At 45.6% G+C, this 20,774-nt stretch overlaps 1 protein-coding gene across 1 annotated transcript in view; it reads left to right on the top strand.

The window, feature by feature from the left end:
• Window positions 1-7,202, top strand: part of LOC144754157 (E3 ubiquitin-protein ligase TRIM39-like) — an 80,468-nt gene extending 73,266 nt beyond the window's left edge. Inside the window, exon 6 of the mRNA XM_078641739.1 lies at window positions 4,927-7,202. Coding sequence (XP_078497865.1) covers window positions 4,927-5,438 — 512 coding nt within the window. The 3' untranslated portion in view covers window positions 5,439-7,202. The remainder of the gene's footprint in view (window positions 1-4,926) is intronic.
• Window positions 7,203-20,774: the final 13,572 nt, after the last annotated feature.

The following is a 20,774-nucleotide window of genomic DNA, read 5'->3' as shown; positions in this document are numbered from 1 at the left end:
AAAAACATATAAAGGGATTTGTAAGTGCACTGCCACTGCCAGACATTTTATCTTCAGATTGGAAATCAATCTCATTGGCATCACAGCGCTTTACATGAACACCAGTTAGAATTACACTTGGTCACGTTAATTTATTTAGGCATGGGACGATTAAGTGATTGGCCCAGAATCACAGGAGGTTGAGCTGACGCCGGGACGCCGTGTTCAGTTCTACATAACTGTAACTCCAGCACACTGAGCGCAGATAATGTTCACCCTAAAAACGTAACAGAGAGAACTTACTATGTCACTTGGTGGGTCACTTACTTGGGACCAGGACTGGATGACGTGGAGAGCTCGAAGTTACTCTCAATCACGCAGCGCTTAACCCTCGTTTTTTCCACTCCTTCCCTGGGCACTATGAGGCGGGAACCATAGCAACTGAAGGAAAGGCAGCAAGGGATAGAAAATGACCAATCACTGAATGACTTTATAATAAAACCATACTGTGATTGGCCATGTTCTTCTGTAAAGCCAAACCTGCTGCCTCCAAGACCAGGACTACTCCGCGCCTCTCTTGAAGCAATCCATTCACTGCTCCTCTGCTGTATATCGATTCATAAAAGGGGGTGGTAATGGACAGAGTATCTGAATTAAGCAGAACACTCCTACCCAGTCAAAAGATCAGGGCTTGATCCATCACCGTTTTTTAGCTCACTGCACCATCCCAGTTCAGAACCTGGCTACATGCAAATTAGTCTGTCCCTGGCCCAGTGCATCATGGGAACAGGGCAGACCAAACTACCAAGCCAATTCTTTACTGGAAAGGAAACAAGCTTCCGGGGACCGGTTTCTGGCATTACAGCCGTCTTCGGCCCGGCTTGCTTGAATCCTGATGGTGCAGTGAGCAAGGGACTCACATCTGAGTATACCCTACCACACTTGTGGTGGCCAAAATGATTCATAAAAGGGGGTGGTGATGGACAGAGTATCTGAATTAAGCAGAACACTCCTACCCAGTCAAAAGATCAGGGCTTGATCCATCACCGTTTTTTAGCTCACTGCACCATCCCAGTTCAGAACCTGGCTACATGCAAATTAGTCTGTCCCTGGCCCAGTGCATCATGGGAACAGGGCAGACCAAACTACCAAGCCAATTCTTTACTGGAAAGGAAACAAGCTTCCGGGGACCGGTTTCTGGCATTACAGCCGTCTTCGGCCCGGCTTGCTTGAATCCTGATGGTGCAGTGAGCAAGGGACTCACATCTGAGTATACCCTACCACACTTGTGGTGGCCAAAACGATTCATAAAAGGGGGTGGTGATGGACAGAGTATCTGAATTAAGCAGAACACTCCTACCCAGTCAAAAGATCAGGGCTTGATCCATCACCGTTTTTTAGCTCACTGCACCATCCCAGTTCAGAACCTGGCTACATGCAAATTAGTCTGTCCCTGGCCCAGTGCATCATGGGAACAGGGCAGACCAAACTACTAAGCCAATTCTTTACTGGAAAGGAAACAAGCTTCCGGGGACCGGTTTCTGGCATTACAGCCGTCTTCGGCCCGGCTTGCTTGAATCCTGATGGTGCAGTGAGCAAGGGACTCACATCTGAGTATACCCTACCACACTTGTGGTGGCCAAAACGATTCATAAAAGGGGGTGGTGTTGGACAGAGTATCTGAATTAAGCAGAACACTCCTACCCAGTCAGACATGAGTCCCTTTCTCACTGCTCCATCAGGATTCAAGCAAGCCGGGCCGAAGAGGCTGAAATGCCAGAAACCGGTCCCCGGTAGCTTGTCTCCTTTCTGGTGAAGAATTGGCTTGGTAGTTTGGTCTGCCCTGTTCCCATGATGCACTGGGCCAGGGACAGACTAATTTGCATATAGCCAGGTTCTGAGCTGGGATGGGGCAGTGAGATAAATAACAGTGATGGATCAAGCCCTGATCTTTGGACTGGGTAAGAGTGGTCTGCTTAATTCAGACACTCTGTTCATCACCACCACCTTTTCTGTATCGTTTTTGGCCACTATAGGTGTGGCAGGGTATACTCAGACATGAGTCCCTTTCTCACTGCTCCATCAGGATTCAAGCAAGCCGGGCCGAAGAGGCTGAAATGCCAGAAACCGGTCCCCGGTAGCTTGACTCCTTTCTGGTGAAGAATTGGCTTGGTAGTTTGGTCTGCCCTGTTCCCATGATGCACTGGGCCAGGGACAGACTAATTTGCATATAGCCAGGTTCTGAGCTGGGATGGGGCAGTGAGATAAATAACGGTGATGGATCAAGCCCTGATCTTTGGACTGGGTAAGAGTGGTCTGCTTAATTCAGACACTCTGTTCATCACCACCCCCTTTTCTGTATCGTTTTTGGCCACTATAGGTGTGGCAGGGTATACTCAGACATGAGTCCCTTTCTCACTGCTCTATCAGGATTCAAGCAAGCCGGGCCGAAGAGGCTGAAATGCCAGAAACCGGTCCCCGGTAGCTTGTCTCCTTTCTGGTGAAGAATTGGCTTGGTAGTTTGGTCTGCCCTGTTCCCATGATGCACTGGGCCAGGGACAGACTAATTTGCATATAGCCAGGTTCTGAGCTGGGATGGGGCAGTGAGATAAATAACGGTGATGGATCAAGCCCTGATCTTTGGACTGGGTAAGAGTGGTCTGCTTAATTCAGACACTCTGTTCATCACCACCCCCTTTTCTGTATCGTTTTTGGCCACTATAGGTGTGGCAGGGTATACTCAGACATGAGTCCCTTTCTCACTGCTCCATCAGGATTCAAGCAAGCCGGGCCGAAGAGGCTGAAATGCCAGAAACCGGTCCCCGGTAGCTTGTCTCCTTTCTGGTGAAGAATTGGCTTGGTAGTTTGGTCTGCCCTGTTCCCATGATGCACTGGGCCAGGGACAGACTAATTTGCATATAGCCAGGTTCTGAGCTGGGATGGGGCAGTGAGATAAATAACGGTGATGGATCAAGCCCTGATCTTTGGACTGGATAAGAGTGGTCTGCTTAATTCAGACACTCTGTTCATCACCACCCCCTTTTCCCCCCTCTGCTGTATATCAGCAAACAGCATAAGAGAGGTTCCAGGATTGGCTGGAGCAGCCAAAGTCAGTGCTCCTTTGCATACCGGAGGAGGCTGCAGCTGTGATTCCCGGCTCACTAACGTAGTGCTGGTGGAGAGAACTCACGTGCACATGTCGGGTTGCAACCCGACATGTGCACTTAAACTTCAGGCCCAGCCAGTCTGAGTCTCTCTCGTGCTGTTTATAAGATGCCCCGCCCCCTCACATGATTGGAAGACTAGGCATCTGCCTGCAATGGGCACTACACTCGGATGTGGCCGAAATAAAAACAGTGTGACACAGCCAGGAATATAAACATTTATAATTGTTGTTAGCATAACATTTTTAATCCGGCAACACATACAGGGGGGCAACATCAATATGCCCCCATGGAGAAACTGCCACTGTTGACTAGTACTGTATACACCTTCTAGTAGATTTCTTCCTCTGTACCATCTAATGCAGTATACTGACTAGTACTGTATGCCTTGGAGTAGCTTTGTCCCACTGTACCATCCAATGCAATGCACTAGCTAGTACAGTATACATTGGAGTAGAAATGTTGCTCTGTACCCTCTAATGTACTGCACTAACTAGTGCAGTTTACCTTCTAGTAGCTCTGTCACTCTACACCATCTAATGCATTGGACTGACTAGTACAGTATACCTTCTAGTAGCTCCTTTACTCCGTACCATCTAATGCAGTGTACTGACTAGTACTGTATATCTTCGAGTAGCTCTATCACTCTGTACCCTCGAATGTACTGTACTGACTAGTACTGTATACCTTCTAGTAGCTCTCCTACTCTGTACCATATATGATATACTACCATCCAATGCAATGCAATAGGTAGTACTGAAGACTGTGGAATGTGCATTTCATTCTTGGCCATCTAATGCAGTGTACTGACTAGTGCGGTATCTTTTTGAGTAACTCTGTGCTATCTAATGAAATGTACTACCTGGTACAGTACGCCTTATAGTGGCTCTGTTTCTCTGTACCATCTACTGCAGTCTACTGACTACTACAGTATACCTTGAAGTAGCTCTATTACTCTGTACCATCTAAAACAGTGTTCTAATTAGGACTGTATACCTTCTAGTATCTCTCTCACTCGGTACAATGTAATGCAGTGTACTGACTAGTACAGTATACCTTCCAATAGCTCATTCACTCATTACCATCCTGTGCAGTTTACTGACTTGTACAGAACACCTTGGAGTAGCGGTCTCTCTGTCCAATCTAATGCAGTGTACTGCCTTGTACAGTACACTTTTAGTATTTCTGTTATTAAGTACTATCTAATGCAGGGTACTGACAAGTACTCTATACCTTCTAGTGGCTCTCTCACTCGGCACCATCTAATACAGTGTTCTGACTAGTACTGTATAGCTTTGAGTAGCTATGTAACTCTGTGCATATAACGCAGTGTACTGAGTAGTACTCTATATCTCTGTCACTCTGTGCTATCTAATGCACTTTACTGACTAGTACTGTATTCCTTCTAGTAGCTCTCTTCCTCTGTACCATGTAATATAGAGTACTGACTAGTACAGTACTCTTACTCTTCTTGTATATGTTACTGTGTGGTAGTGTGGTGTAGTATGTGCTGCGTGGTGCAGCGTAGTGTGTAGTAGAATGCTGTGTCTATGTAGTGCAGCGTGATGTTCGGTGTAGTGTGTGTGCTCTAGGTGAATGTGTGCTTTAGTGTGAGCAGTCTAGTGCTGCGCTCTTTAGTGTAGTGAGCGGTCTAGTGCCGCGCTCTCTAGCGCTGCGTGCTCCTTCCATGTGTGATGTAAATTAATCATATGTAAAACAGAAGCAGTAATTACAGCCTTTATTTGTGTCATTAAATCTCTAATTCTGAATCTCTTCTCTGCAGTGATGGTGACTCTGGATCCTGACACGGCTCATCCTGAGCTCCTCCTGTCTGAGGGGGGGAGACGAGTGAGAGAGACGGACACAGCACAGCCCCTGCCGGACACCCCCAAGAGATTCACCTCCTTCTGGCCCTGTGTGCTGGGGAGCGAGGGGTTCACCTCCGGCAGACATTACTGGGAGGTGCAGCTGCTGCAGGAGGGAGGGTGGCATGTTGGGGTCGCAGCAGAGACTGTGGACAGGAAGGCAAAGATCACATGGTCACCTGAGGGGGGAGTCTGGGCTGTGGAGCGGTGGAAGGGTCAGTACTCGGCTCTCACCTCTCCTGAGACCCCTCTGTCCCCTCGTGAGAAGCCCCTGAAGCTGGTGGTGTATCTGGACTACGAGGGGGGGCGTCTGTCCCTGTACAATGCTGACTCCATGGAGCTTCTCTACTCCTTCCCGCAGGCCCCCTTCACACAGAGGCTCTTCCCGTACTTCTGGCTCGGTGGAGGAGCGGAGCTGAGGCTGGTGTGAGAGCTGCAGGGAGCTTCAGCCCCTCATCCTCCCCCCCCCCCCTCTACAGGGCAGGAGCAGAGCTGAGGCTGGTGTGAGAGCTGCGGAGAACTTCAGCCCCTCATCCTTCCCTCTCACCCCCCTACAGGGGAGGAGCGGAGCTGATGCTGGTGTGAGAGCTGCAGGGAGCTTCAGACCCTCATCCTTCCCTCGCACCCCCCTGAAGGGGAGGAGCGGAGCTGAGGCTGGTGTGAGAGCTGCAGGGAGCTTCAGCCCCTCATCCTTCCCTCCCACCCCCCTACAGGGGAGGAGCAGAGCTGAGGCTGGTGTGAGAGTTGCAGGGAGCTTCATCCCCTCATCCTTCCCTCGCACCCCCTACAGGGGAGGAGCAGAGCTGAGGCTAGTGTGAGAGTTGCAGGGAGCTTCAGCCCCTCATCCTTCCCTCCTACCCCCCTACAGGGAAGGAGCGGAGCTGAGGCTGGTGTGAGCGCTGCAGGGAGCTTCAGCCCCTCATCCTTCCCTCTCACCCCCTACAGGAGAAGAGCAGAGCTGAGGCTGGTGTGAGAGCTGCAGGGAGCTTCAGACCCTCATCCTTCCCTCGCACCCCCCTACGGGGGAGGAGCGGAGCTGAGGCTCGTGTGAGAGCTGCAGGGAGCTTCAGACCCTCATCCTTCCCTTCCACCACCCTACAGGGGAGGCGCAGAGCTGAGGCTGGTGTGAGAGCTGCGGGGAGCTTCAGACCCTCATCCTTCCCTCTCACCCCCTACAGGAGAAAAGCAGAGCTGAGGCTGGTGTGAGAGCTGCAGGGAGCTTCAGACCCTCATCCTTCATTCCCACCCCCCTACGGGGGAGGAGCGGAGCTGAGGCTCGTGTGAGAGCTGCAGGGAGCTTCAGACCCTCATCCTTCCCTTCCACCACCCTACAGGGGAGGCGCAGAGCTGAGGCTGGTGTGAGAGCTGCGAGGAGCTTCTGGCCCTCATCCTTCCCTCGCATCCCCCTACAGGGGAGGCGCAGAGCTGAGGCTGGTGTGAGAGCTGCAGGGAGCTTCAGACCCTCATCCTTCCCTCCCACCACCCTACAGGGGAGGCGCAGAGCTGAGGCTGGTGTGAGAGCTGCAGGGAGCTTCAGACCCTCATCCTTCCCTCCCACCACCCTACAGGGGAGGCGCAGAGCTGAGGCTGGTGTGAGAGCTGCAGGGAGCTTCAGACCCTCATCCTTCCCTCCCACCACCCTACAGGGGAGGCGCAGAGCTGAGGCTGGTGTGAGAGCTGCAGGGAGCTTCAGCCCCTCATCCTTCCCTCCCACCACCCTACAGGGGAGGCGCAGAGCTGAGGCTGGTGTGAGAGCTGCAGGGAGCTTCAGCCCCTCATCCTTCCCTCTCTCCCCCGCACAGTGATAATGTGACCAGGAGCACAAGCAGAGACTCTTTTAAATAATAAAACTCTCCCTTTGGGGATAAACCCCTTGTGGGAGGCCGTAACTCCAGTGACTGGAAAATAAGGTTTCTTTCATGTAGATTTATTGTTGTATAGATGTCAGGCAACCCCATGTGCAAACCCCCCTCAACTGTCATCCACAGTTTAAACACCAACATTCCAAAGAATCTTCTTCACAACATCCCTCCCACATGTTGCCATGGCAACCAGAAGACTCACAACTATGTATCTCTTTTCTTTGTACAATTTTAAAACAAGGGCAGGAAACGTTCGCTGTGTGAATCATACACCAGACATCATGTAACATATAATAAAGTCTCTGTAAAATAAAAAAATTGTATTTCTTTCACACGTGGCTCTTTGACATTAATATGCACATTATAGCGCTGCGCTGAGAAGAACTTATTGAAAGTGATTGTTTTTTTACATGACCTTAGAAACCATTCCTGCCCCCGCCCAGCAACAGCGCTAATATTAGTGACCTCAGACGTAAAACAGTTGTCACGTGAACCCTGTATGTAACCCAAATTCAGGGCGGCTTTAGAACAGTGCGACCGGTGCAGCTGCACCTGCCCTAACCTGTGAGCGGTGATGTGTGCAGAAATAACTTTAGGTTTTAAAAGCACCTGCTACTTCCTTGTGTGTCCAGCATGTTTCAGGCAACAATAAAAATGTCAAGATAACACAGGTGATTATTGTTTCTGCTGGAGAGAGATCACAGTTTTGTCTTGTCACAGTTTCAACTCATCTTTAAGTAGCGCAGAGGGTTAATATGCCAGCTGCAAAGAACGTGTACATGCAGAACACAGAACGGTAATCCTCATTGGTTTGGGTAACATTTCCTATAGACTGATTTACACATATGAGATTCATTGCCTCTGTTAATGTGTGTTTGGTGTAAAGTGCTCTGACACCCACGAGTTGGCATGAGTAGTGCTATAAAACAAAAGACATGCATGGGAGGGAGGAGCTGTGTAGAGATGAGTGCCACTGTTGGAAGGTGGGAGTGAGGGAATATTTGGAAATGGCGGTCATGGCGGAGGGGCGCGAAAAAATATTGGCACACCTGGCGCCTCTATTCTAAAGCCGGCCCTGCCCTGCCCAGATTCTTTTAGGTCCGTTAATTCAAACACAATCGTTTTTTGTAGCGCTGGTATTCTAAACTCGCGGTTTTGAAGGTGCTTTTATATGTGATAGGGAAGAAAATGGACCATCGGTGAAGTCAAATATTTGTTTAGGATCACAAAATTTGGTTACGCGGCAAAGCCGCAATTAATCCAGGTGTTCTAGTTTACTTTCGGACAAATTACCTACTAAATAGGTATATATGTGTCTCTCTTTTTTACCTTAAATTTTAACGATTTTGTGATCCATCACCTGTGAATCAAGCCGATATTTCTTTGCCAGGTTTTTAAAACTTCTTTCTGTGGACAGTGTTTTTGTAAAGTGAGCATGGCGAGGCCAGTGAAGATATATCACAATACAGAACTATTTTTATTTTTTTAGTTGAAAAAGCTTTATTGAAATATATATAGAAAATACATTACAGAAATATAATAAAGACTAACCCCAATGATAACAATAGATGCAAATACCTAATACTTCATAAATTACAAATAAAACTATATAAACGGAAAACAGAATCAGAGAGTACTATAATAAAAATAGCATTTCTGTTTTTTTTTTTGTTTAGCAATAATCACATGTTAAATACCGGTAGCACTGTCCAATAACAATATAATAACAAAATGAAATAAACAGTATAATAATTCTATAATAAATACGTAATAGTAAGGTATTAACAAAGCAATCATGGCAGTTGAAAAACAAAATTAATATCCTTGTTATGTAATACAGAGGAAGAAATGTAGTTAGTGGGAGGAGACTAGAAGGCCTCTTTACGAATACGTTGCCTGGAGGTGGTTACAAAGGCTCGGTCTAGCCTGTGATGATGACATAGAAAATTCCACCAGGCAGAAAAGGAGACTTTGGAGGCATCTTTCCAGTTCGATGTTATAACTTGAAATGCAATGGCAATAGATAAATCTATAAATGAGCCTATTTTGCGAGCACCTAACCAACGCATAGAGGAACTACCCAAAAATATAGAGGGAATATCAAAAGGGAAAGAGGTTGAACATATAGTGGCAATAGTCTTACATACTTTGGTCCAAAAAATGAAAATATTAGGGCAAAGAAAAAAGGAATGAAGATATGTACCGGGAGTATTTTTGCAAGACCAGCAGTTAGGGGAGAGGGAAGGGCTACATTTAAAAATAGCCAGTGAAGTTAAAAATAATCTAGGATACAAATAGTAAAGATTTTGGGTAGTGCTGGCATTTCATGAAATGTGGTGAATCCGAACCCAAATAGAGTCCCAGGTGTGTATAGAGAAAGTGGGCTGCAGATCTGATTCCCATAAAAGTTCAATCTTGCTTTTGGGACGAATAGATAGAGGGAAAAATAGGTATTTGTAAATATGAGAAGCTCAAACAGAGGAAGAAGAAGGTAACGGTTGAATAGAGGAATCAGGAAGAGAAGAAGAAGTGTCCGAGAGAAGAGAAAGTTGCATATTTACAATCCGTCTTAAAGAATCAAACTTAGAAAAAGAAGAAGTTGTATCTAGACTGGAATTCCTTGAAAGAAAGAAATTGCTTATTGTGTATTAGGTGTTTAACCTGGAAAACACCTTTTAAAATACAGTCTTTCCAGAAAAGAGTGTGGTTGGAAAGCTTGATGAATTTATTATGCCAAATAGAGGAATCCTAAAATAGCTGCAGAGGAGAACGTGATTTGGTAAGAATTGAATAGAGAGTAGATATAAGATATGAAATCGTAGGAGATTTAAAAGAATGGGGAGGATGAGCAAGGTACTCTAGCGAAGAGAAGGGAAATGGATGAATAATCGATTCTTCTAATTTATGCCATACTGATAAAGGAGGTTCATCCGATGAGGAATGATAGGGTAAGGCTTGTCGAAGTAGAAATGAGGAGTGATATTGGCGAAAGTTGGGAAAGTTAACCCCACCTCTGTACTTAGGAGCAGAAAGAAAAATATGAGCCTTTTGATTGTTCCAGAGGAATTTACTCAATACACTATCAAGGGTCTTACATTTTTTTTAAGGGATCATTATCGGTAACATAAAAAGGTAAAAACTAACTACCGTAAGCATTATCATCTTGGAGGTATCCAGCCTACGCCACCAGGACAGATATAAAGGGGACCCTTTCTCTGCCATGGCAGAGATTTTTTTTATTTTTTTAATCTTTTTATTGAAACAAAAAAAAACAGAGAAAGTGGTCTACATACTCGGACAGTAAGATTACGTGGCGTACAAGGGGTCACACAGGAAATATAACATTACATCAGTTGCATGGCATTACATTACGTTTGAAGTCTCTCTCGGGTTATGCCTCCAGCTGTGAACTGTGAGCCTGGGGTGGTTCACAGATATTTCCTCTGTGTTCATTCCATTTGTCCATATCTCCCCCCATTTTTTGGGGCATCCCCGGGAAGTGTACACGGTCTTTTCTTGAACCATGCACCAGTCCATGTCTCGCTTCCACTCAGTAATTTTTGGAGGCGTCACTGCTCCCCAGCACCTAGTGATGTTACGCTTTGCCACCATCTGCCCAAGCGTCACCCAGATCTTCCCTCTCTCCGAAAGGTCTGTTGGCTCCCATATGTTCAGTATGCACCGTTTAACCTCTGGACGCAGTTCCATTCCCCAAACATCTTTCATACATCGGACCACTTTCACTCAGTACGACTGTAGTATTGGGCATTCCCATATCATGTGGAAGAAGGAGCCAGCCATTCCACAGCCCCTTCGGCACCTATCATCCTCGCACCTACCCATCTTCTTCAGCCTGGTGCTAGAAATGTATGCCCTATGGAGAATTTTAAGTTGGATGAGTCTCAGTCTGGACGAGATAGCTACTTCCATGGCAGAGATTTTAGATAAAAGCTCATCCAGGTTCAAATGAACAGTTGTAGCAATTGAAGCAGAATATTTTATCCCTGAACACGTAATGCAGTTAGTATTCCATTTAAAGTCCATCCCTTCAAACATACTACTAAGACAATATTTATTAAGCTGAAGGATCTCGGACTTGAAAAAATTCAACTTATATCCAGAAATGGCAGCTTATGAAGACAAAAGATCAACAAAAGCAGGCAAGGATGTAGAAGGATTAGAAATAAATAACAAAATATCATCGCATAAGCAGTGAACTCCATTTCAATAGCTTTATGAGTAAAACCACGAAAGGAAGGAGAATTCCGCAGAAAATGAAGAAAAGGCTCAAGGGAAGAATACAAATGAAAGGAGACAAGGGGCAACCTTGACGAGTACCTTGTTGGAGAGTAAAATATTGAGATTGAAGGCCATTAATAACAAGCATTTACAATGCAATGGTCTCGTCTTTGTTAAAGTTAGAGCTATTGGTATTGTAAACGTTATTGTTTTCATTTATTGTTTTTTTTAAACCAATAAATATATGATATTGTCATTTACAATGGCAATAGGTAAGCATTAGAGAGTAGTAGAGAGTGTTAGCAGTTATTAGTAGTTAGTAGAGAGTGACTAGTTGATTAATAGAGAGTGTACTTGTATAGAGTAGAGTAGGAGTGAGTTGTAGGCAATAGTAGTTAGTGAGTAGTGTAGATTAGTGGAGAGTAGTATAGAGTAAGTAGTAGATAGTGTGTAGAGAGCGTGTAGGATTTAGTGAGTAGTAGACAGAGTAGTAGTGAGTAATGAAAAGTACTAGATAGAAATAGATGTAGTGTAGTGAGTTATAGATAGTATATGGAGTAGTATATCCATTTAGTAGAGTGAGTAGCAAATGACTTTTAAAATAGAGTATATATTAGAGAGCTTTTTAGTATTAGAGTGTAGTAGAGAGTAGTAGAGAGTGAGTGTTATAATGAGTAGTAATGAGAGAGTAGTATTTTGTAGATATAGTTATTAGAATAGTTTGAGTAGGGTATTATAAACTGAGTATTAGAGAGTTAGTAGTAGAGAGTGAGTTGTAGAGTGAGTAATAGTGAGTAGTAGATAGTTTTATATAGTGTGTAGTAGAGTAGTAGTGAGTACTATAGAGTAATAGGTATTAATATTGTAGAAAGTTAGTAGTATAATTATTTTGAGTTGTAGAGACAGTTGTAGATGACAGAGCCACACAAACACACACAGAGCCACACACACACAGAGCCACACACACACACAGAGCCACACACACACAGCGCCACACACACACAGCCTACGCTAGCCGAGACCTAAAAAAATAAAAAACACTGAGCCTGGCAGATCGTGTGTTGGTTGCACTGTATTCACTAGAGCACAGACTTCTTGAGGCATCCAAAGGGACTGGGCTTCTTGTGAACATAAACAGCTCGACGGTAGGTAGATATGGCCTGTTCATCAGGAAGGCGTCTGTCTCTTGTGTGTCTACTCCTCAAGGCACGGCTGTCTCCATCTTGGGGCACCATCTGTAATCCGGCCTTCACCCCTTATCCCCCCCTTATCCCTCCACACATCTAAACCATAACAGCCCAGTGTTTGCACTTCTTTCTTTGGGGATAAACAGGCTTAGTTTAAATCACAAATCTATAACCTGCATCCGCTTCCTACCTCGCTAAATGCCTATCATTGTGTTTTCCCGCCTCCTCCGCTGTTACTGGACATGAGCAGACAAACTGACTCCGGTGCAGAGAAACAAAACTGATTGCACACCAAAAAAGCAACAGAAACACACAGCAGGTACAGGGTGAAGACAGTGTATGGAGGGAGATCGAGAGATGTGCCAGGCACTTTCTGCTCACAGAGAGGTGTATGTAGAGAGACAGAGGGCGAAAGAGGTGCCAGGAATGGTGTGCATGCGCGGAGACCTAGGGGAGGAAATGCGCATACCAGCGAACAGTGTGTCCAACAAGAGGGGCATGGGGAAGGGGAGCCTGGACAGTTACCACATACTGAGTGGGTGCACGCTAAAGGTCAAAGGTAGGAGAACCGAGAGGTGCCCGGCTGTGTTTGCGTGCATGGCATGACCTCCGACAACATAATTTATGATAAAATGAGGATATGCGGGATCCGTTACAACATCCTTCATTGCCACCCCTCCCCCCCCCGCCCCTAATCATTTAGGCCTAGATGTAGGTAAATGTGATTTACTGATTCATAAATACTGAATTTTACCGATTCGGTATTCATGAATCGGTAAATCAAATGTAGGTAGAAATTCAGTAAAAAATACCGAATCGGTATGATTCGGTATTTACCGATTCTGTAATTACAGAATCGGTATTTGCCATTGATTCCTATGGGCTTTGAAACCCATAGGAATCAATGGCAAATACCGATTCGGTAATTACAGAATCGGTAAAAATACCGAATTTGCAAGGGGAACAGGGTGTCACTTTGACATCCTGTTGCACCCCTGTTTCTTGTTTGTGTGCCATGTGACACACATACATCCCCTCAGGGCATGTCTGTGTGCCACATGGCACAGGTGTACATGCACAGATGTGCATGTACACTGGAATTCGTTATTTACCATGTAATAGTATTACATGGTAAATAACGAATCGGTATTGGCCTGTGGCACTGTTTTCAGTGCCACCTACATCTGTATTTACCGATTCGGTAAATTTACCGATTCAGTATTTTACAGAATCGGATATTTACCGAATCAGTAAATATACCGATTCTTTAAATTAAATGCCACCTACATGTCAATTCCCAAATTACGGTCGGTAACGGTCGAAATCGGCCGTTACCGACCGGAAATTGGCGACCTACATCGGGCCCTGAGTTAGTAAGGAAAATGCTCAGGGATAAGGTTAGGGATGAGAAATTGATGATCATAATAATGTACCATTCACTATTACTAAGTGCATTAGACACTCTAGTGGGCATGAATTGTCATAATAAAGGGAAGCATGCTCTGCCAGAAAGATTTTGGATTGTGCACATTTTGTTAGGAAATGTTAACATTTGCTGCCAGTACATGACAGTACTGAAAGGACTAAACTGCTGCGGATGTGATAGCTCAAGGAGACGCGTTTAGAATACTTTCCAGTAAATGTTGCACTTGAGAAACTACACATATATGCCCTTCCACACCATAGAGAGATGCATACACATATATCTGTCAGGTTGCATCATCTACATTGTATGCACTCACGTATTTATGTTCTAGTATTTATGCATTATTAGCTGACACGTACTTCAGATTCTGATTTCTACATGCTACTGTGTGTTGAAAAGGAAACCTGAAACATATGCTTTCGTGTTTCTCTCAACACCACTCTATTGCTTGCACAGTGCACACTGTTACAAATATTCTCTATTCCTTATGAATAAAAATAACAAATGGCATTCCACATATTTCCTGACCGAAAACAAAACTGTTAAATGTGTGCAGAAAACGTGCATGAAATATGCGAGCAATTACACATCTCTTTGCATGACTTAAAGATGCAAACATTTTCCAATCTTTTTACATACTTTTATATGTGAGCTCATCACTTCCTCAATCACGGCTTTGGCAATACCAAGTCAAATGCCTAATGTGAATGGCAGGTGGAATCGTCACCAAGTGAGGTCAGTGCAGCTGTCTGGGAAGTGCTCATTCCTCTCAATTGTACAGCTTCAGTCTATTGAGCCAACAACTGGGGCTGAACTGGGAGGCGTGTGGTGCTTGCTGGGCTGGGGCCTTCACCAGTCTCTGAGCTGACAACAATTCTCTACTTTACTCTCCATAGTATCAAAAGTACACCTGAGTGTTATAAACTTTGCTCCAAAAGTTCTTGACTTTAGGGCATTCGTAGATGATGTGGGTCAGGTCTCCTTTCTCTTTGTGGCAGTTCCAACATATGTCGGATTCTGTGGCGCCTACTGCCGCTAGTCGGGCCAAAGGCACCGAGCTGAAGGTCGCAGGCAGCGAATTCGATATATTTCCATTCGTACTTCTGTCTAAACAACCTGTCTTGCTGCTGGGGAAGATTCTCCCAGCCTTGACACCCAGGTTAGCATTGTTATTGTAACATACACTGCCACTGTGCCAAGCAGCATGCTGCTTTCGGGCGTGCAGGGCCTCAATACAACCCCTGATGCTCAATCGGAACACAAGCGGTGCTGCTCTGTACACAGACATATTAAATCAGGCCCGGTCGTTTAGCACTAATCAGTTAGAACAGCCGTTGTTTGGGGCTATTTCTGCATGGGTGCCCATGCCAAAGACAGGGGCGCTCCTGTAAGAAAGACTTAGAGGCAACGCCGCTGAGATTTCTTCATCTTTCTTTGACATGCACGGGCGGGGGCTTTTAGAATTAGGGACAGTGCACATATTTAGGAGACTTGGCTACTAGCAAACACATCTGGGGGAGTGTGGCACCGGACTCATATTTAAGGACTCTAGCATATATATGTACAGGGTTCTAGCACCTTACCCATATCCCAGTAGACCATTTCTTACTGTGAATGGGATCGCCTTCACATAGTTAAAGAGGTCGGTAACTGAACTTTGGGAAAGGAGCGAGCGAATCATACAGACATCCTGGCAAGCATGAGCAGTGGTCCACGGCCCGCGGAAGTGGAAACTGCTATTCATGTACAAGGAAGTGGTGAACCATGGTACCACAGAGGATCCTGACAAAATCCTGAGCGAGCTGGGAGGTATGAGGGGAATTATGCGTGAGGCTGGAATGGGACAATGCAATTTACAGAGTAACAACCGCTGCGAATAGGTGATAATCGTTAAAGGCAAGCGTCAGTTCTGCAGAGGGCTGTAGATGCCTTCTGCTGGAGTATAGGGAGTTGAAGAGGGGTAGGGAAGACTGCGAAGTGGCCACGAACTTTGCTTGAGCCTTGTCTAGGCTCTGTTCTGTGACGGTCATGATCTGGTGAAGGATGTCTCCGATGTCCTGTTTCCGCCCATCGCCCTGGTCGGTCCCTTCGTGCCCGCCGTGAGGAGGAGGCAGGGACATCCCCCCTTGCACTGAGTGGCCAGCCAGGTTCACCCCAGCCAGAGTCTGCAACATCCTGGACTGCTCGCCCATGCTCTTCCGGCTGCTGATGCTGTGCACCGCAGCCCGATCAATCTCAAGGGGCCTGGGGAGGGGGGTAGTGGCGTGCGTGCACAGGGATCCGGGGAGCGTATCTTGCAGCGTCTCCGGGAGAAAAAGAGGCGATAAGGAGCAGCGATGGCAGACCAGAATTGAAGCCAGAAAGTGTGGCTGTGGATGTTCGGGAGTCTCGTTTTAGAAATAGCTTTTGTGAACCTGGCAAGAAATTGCTTTGAACCCGACAGCGAGAAGCGGTGAACCCTACCGAGATAATCCTTTGAGGAAAAAAAAACATGTGACTTGCACAGGTAAAGCCTGCGTAAATCCCGACACATAAAAAATCATATGGATCAATCATGGCACAAGGTGCGAGGCTTTCTGAGCCCCTTTGATCCCTGGCTAGGAGAAAAAGAAAAATCAAGTGAACCCTAACAGCAAAGGTCAGCGAACTCGGACAGAAAATCCGTGCGCACCTTGAAAGGAAAATGTGGTAAAAGCGCTGTGACAGGGAAAAGTGAAGCCGAGAGACGTTTCCCTTTGTTCGGAGACAGTTGGCCTCCCGCTTGCCCCATTTCCTAAAAATAACATAAGCACCGGGAGACGACCCCCGTGATGAGACTGGAGGTTTGCAAATGCGAAGCGTGATGATGATTTACCTATATTTTGTCCACGCTGCGGACGCAGCACACCACCTTCATGCTGTGCAGTCGGAGCCAGCAGTCACTGCACCGCCCTCTCCGCTCGCAGGCCAGCCTTGCTAAAACTGTGATGAGGGCTGTCGATGCCTTCTGCTGCAGTATAGGGGGTTGAAGAGTAATGGCGGTGCAAGGAGCAGGGGATGCAACCGAGGGCAGCGGGGGAAGCCTTCTCTGTCTCGGCCGGGGTAGGGGGGAGGAGGAGCCGGTGGAAGGCGGGCACACACAGTGCCCAGTATCAGCAGCAGCCAGGGAGCGCATCGGCCGGGACGGGAGAGCCGAGGAGGAGGTGAGAAACGTCATCTGTGTCCCCTGTAGGGGTCTGCTGCTCCAGGGAAAACAAGCAAAATAGTGGCAGCAGCTGCGAATATACACGTGGTGCGATGCGGTGGCAGTAGACCCTGTAAGCCCCGTCCTTTTCAGACTGGGAGGCGTGCTTTGGACTGAGGACGTCACTGAGAGAAAGAAACGAAAAAACACGCCCTTCAATCCGAAAAAGACGGGGCTTAGATCGTCACTGGGACCTCTTCTCCAATGGCTGGCCAGCATTTAGGAGGCCAGCCAATGGAGAAGAGGGGCGGGGTTAACCCTCGCTACTAAGAAACATAAAATCTCGCCAGCGAGACTGCGCAAGCGCAGCCTACGCTAGCCGAGACCTAAAAACTGAAGTAGTGGGAGAAGAATACAACAGACTGTTATGTGATAAAATGGTAGTGTTAAATCCATGCCACTTAAGGGAACGCATCATAAAGAGCCAGTGAACACGATCGAAAGCTTTTTCCGCGTCCAATGTGATAGCTGCCAACCGGGTAGAGCTTTTGGAGGCAAGATCTATAATGTTCAAAAAAGTCCTGGAATTATCGACAATCGTTCTTCCCTTAACAAAATCTGTTTGCTCATAGCCAATTAAGTCAGGAATAACCTTGTTAATACGAAGGCAAGGACTTTAGCGAAAATCTTGCAGTCTAAATTGATTAAAGAAATAGGGCGATAATTAGCGCAGGAAGAAGGATCCTTGCCTTTCTTTGGGATGAGATAGATCATGGCTTCCAGGAAGGATCCACGAGCTTCTTTGGAAGACAAAAAGTATTGAGATAAAGCTAAAAGGGGAGGAAGCAAGAATTGGGAAAAGCAGGAATAAAGTTCAGCAGTGAAGCCATCTAGACCGAGAGATTTGTCCTTTGGAAGTAAGGCTAAAGCGGACTTGATTTCATGAGAGAGAGGTCAGCTTCTAATATTGAACAATCAAGTAGCTCAGAGTGCATCAAAGATAGAGTTCAACGTTGCTTCAGAGGGGGAAGATTCTGGAGTATAAAGCGTCTTGTAAAAATCTGTAAAACATCCTAATATTTCATCATCTTTGAAATGATCAACGCCACTAGTATCAGTAATTTTGACCACCTAGAGCGTTGAGCTTTAACCTTTAAATAATTAGCTAATACCTTACCAGCTTTGTTACGACCACCGTAGAATTTAGGGTTGATCTTAAGTAAGGTGCCAGAAGCATCCTCGGTCGAATTTTTATTGAAGGATATCTTAGCTTGAATTATTTTTTTTAGGTTGTCTTCTGTATTGGACGTAAATTAGGCATGCTCTAGACGCTTAATAGAGGCTAGTAGAGAAGCAGATTCTTTGCTGCGCTGCTTCTTTTCAGTCGCAACATAGTCAATAACGAAACCTCTGGCCGTAGCCTTAAAGGCATTCCAAATAGTGGAAAAGGGAAGATCCAGAGAGACGTTCCTCAGGAAGAAACCAGGCACACACTCTTTGAAACATTAGTGGAGAAGTGTGGCTCAATGATTAGAGCGGCAGACCCTGATGCAGAGGTCTAGCCCGGGACCAGGGTTCAATTCCCCGCCTCGGCGGGTCTTGCGCTCAAAATTCCACGGACCTGATAATTCCCGCCTCGGTGCCTATTCCAATCATGGAGTCCCACTCTGCAACTCTGGGCAATAGCTTGCTTAATCTCCACAACGGCCCCCACAACGCTAAGGATGCCTGGCCTCCACCTTGGGGGTGCCCAGGAGTGGACGCCTCACAGGGAAAGCCAGGATGGGTTCCACAGCGGTATTCGTACAAGCGCCTTGGGACCCTTGCGGGTGAGTAGTGCGCTACACAAGTATCAATTTTAAACGTTCCAGGAATATAGGGTCCATGAGTAGATCATTATTAAAGCGCCATCTACGTGATTTAGGGGATTCAGAGGGGAGATCTAGATTGATCAGAACTGGAGCGTGATCAGAAATAAGAATGGACCCAATATCCGCATGAGTTAGATTAGGCAATAGAGGAGGACTCAAAAAGATATAATCAATTCTAGAGGAAGATTTAGGAGTAGTGGAGTAGAAAGAGTATTCTAATGTGTCCGGATGAGATATTCTCCAGGCGTCAACCAAACCCTTGAATGAATTGTAGTCAAAGGATTTTTGCATTTTGTTGGGAATGTATCTAGCAGCAGATTTCCTATCTGTAAAGGGATCCATGGCTTGATTACAGTCCCCACCCACTAATAGATTGAGATCGGGACAGGAGTGGAGGGTATTTGACATATTGTTCCAAAATTGTACGTCAACACCGGTAGGGCCATAAATGGTGAGGAGGGAAATGGGGGAGCCGTTTAAAATGAGGTGTAAAAGGAGCCTTCTGCCATCTACATCCAACTCTTCCTTTTCCACAACAAGGGAAAGTGATTTATGAATCAAAGTAATCACTCCATGTTTTCTATCCTTGGACATGGAACAAAAGACATATCCAACCCATTGTTTTTTAAGAGAGTTAATTATCTGTAAGATGAGTCTCTTGAAGCATTGCTATTTTACACTGCAACCTAGACAAATGGGTGAGAACCCTCTGTTTTTAACGGGATTGCGTAATCCCTTAATATCCCATGAAACAATACGAACATTTTCAGTCATGGTAACCAGGAAAAAACAAATTAAACAAAAGGATAAGCAATATATAGCATTTCAGAGATATCTGGGACATTTAAAAGAGTAACCATTTGATAAACACAGAAATACATGTATTAAATAACAACAAGGAATACATATTGAAAAGCAGGAAGAACAATGTATGATAAAATGAAGAAGAAGGAGGTGAATAAAATGGAGATAAGTGAGCGTAATGCGTTACAGGAGAGGAAGACATTTTGTCAGAGGACAGTAAGAAGAGAGTAAAAAGGTAGAGAAGATAGAAAAGGTAAATGATAGACAAAGAAAAGCTGACAAGAAGCCCGAAGACTTCAGTCAAGGAAAACAGGATAAATAACCAGAATAAAGAAAATAACATGTGGGAGCGGGAAACTGCCAAGGAAAAAGAGATAGCCACACCAACCAGGACAACCGGGAGCAACCAGAGTCAAATACTAGAGAAATAGATAAGAAAAAATAAGGAACCAATTGTGAGAACAAAACAATGAAAGAGATTAACCACTTATCAGATCTGAATCAATAAACGTTAACAAACAAACAACAACAACCAGAATATGAGAAGAACTACTCAACACTTACCATACGTGAAGGTGATTAAGAACATGAGGATTAAAATGGAAGTGCAGGGAAGAGGGAAACAACTAGGGAATGGGTCCAAACATGAGGTGAGAACACCTGTGGAAGAAGACAGAGAAACAGTAACAGTTAAAACCGACCAATATAACAAACAGACTTCGGGAAAATTTCAAGAACTACAAACCGATATGAAGAAAGAGATGAACTCAGAGAACATAAGACATAGTATAGACAACAAGTTGATCAGGACCCTCCAAAGTCCATCTCATCCCCTTTATGACAAGAAATAAATTGTCCTAGATCTTCAGGACGGTCAAAAGAGTAGGACCTCTCTTTGTAAGTGACTTTAAAGTAGCAAGGATGTATCAAACCGTATCTGGCATTCATGGAACGAAGCGCCGCCGGGCGGAGAGAAAGGAATTCCTTGCAACGAATTGCAGTAGCACGGGCAACATCTTGAGAGAAGAAGACCTTCTGACCAGACCATAACATCTGTTTTCTTTGGCCGCTGAGAGGATCATTAACAGTTCAGTATATTCCAGAAATAAGACTATTATCCCTCTGGGACAATTGGTTGACACTGAAGAAGAAGAAGAACCTCCATATTTAGGACCAATGCGATGAGCACGCTGCAGATTAAGATTAACACTTTT

Source organism: Lissotriton helveticus, chromosome 5_1 (assembly GCF_964261635.1).
Source record: "Lissotriton helveticus chromosome 5_1, aLisHel1.1, whole genome shotgun sequence".
NCBI classification, from domain to species: domain Eukaryota; kingdom Metazoa; phylum Chordata; class Amphibia; order Caudata; family Salamandridae; genus Lissotriton; species Lissotriton helveticus.
The sequence above is the reverse complement of the archived record's forward strand: the minus strand, read 5'-3'. Positions and strand labels throughout refer to the sequence as shown.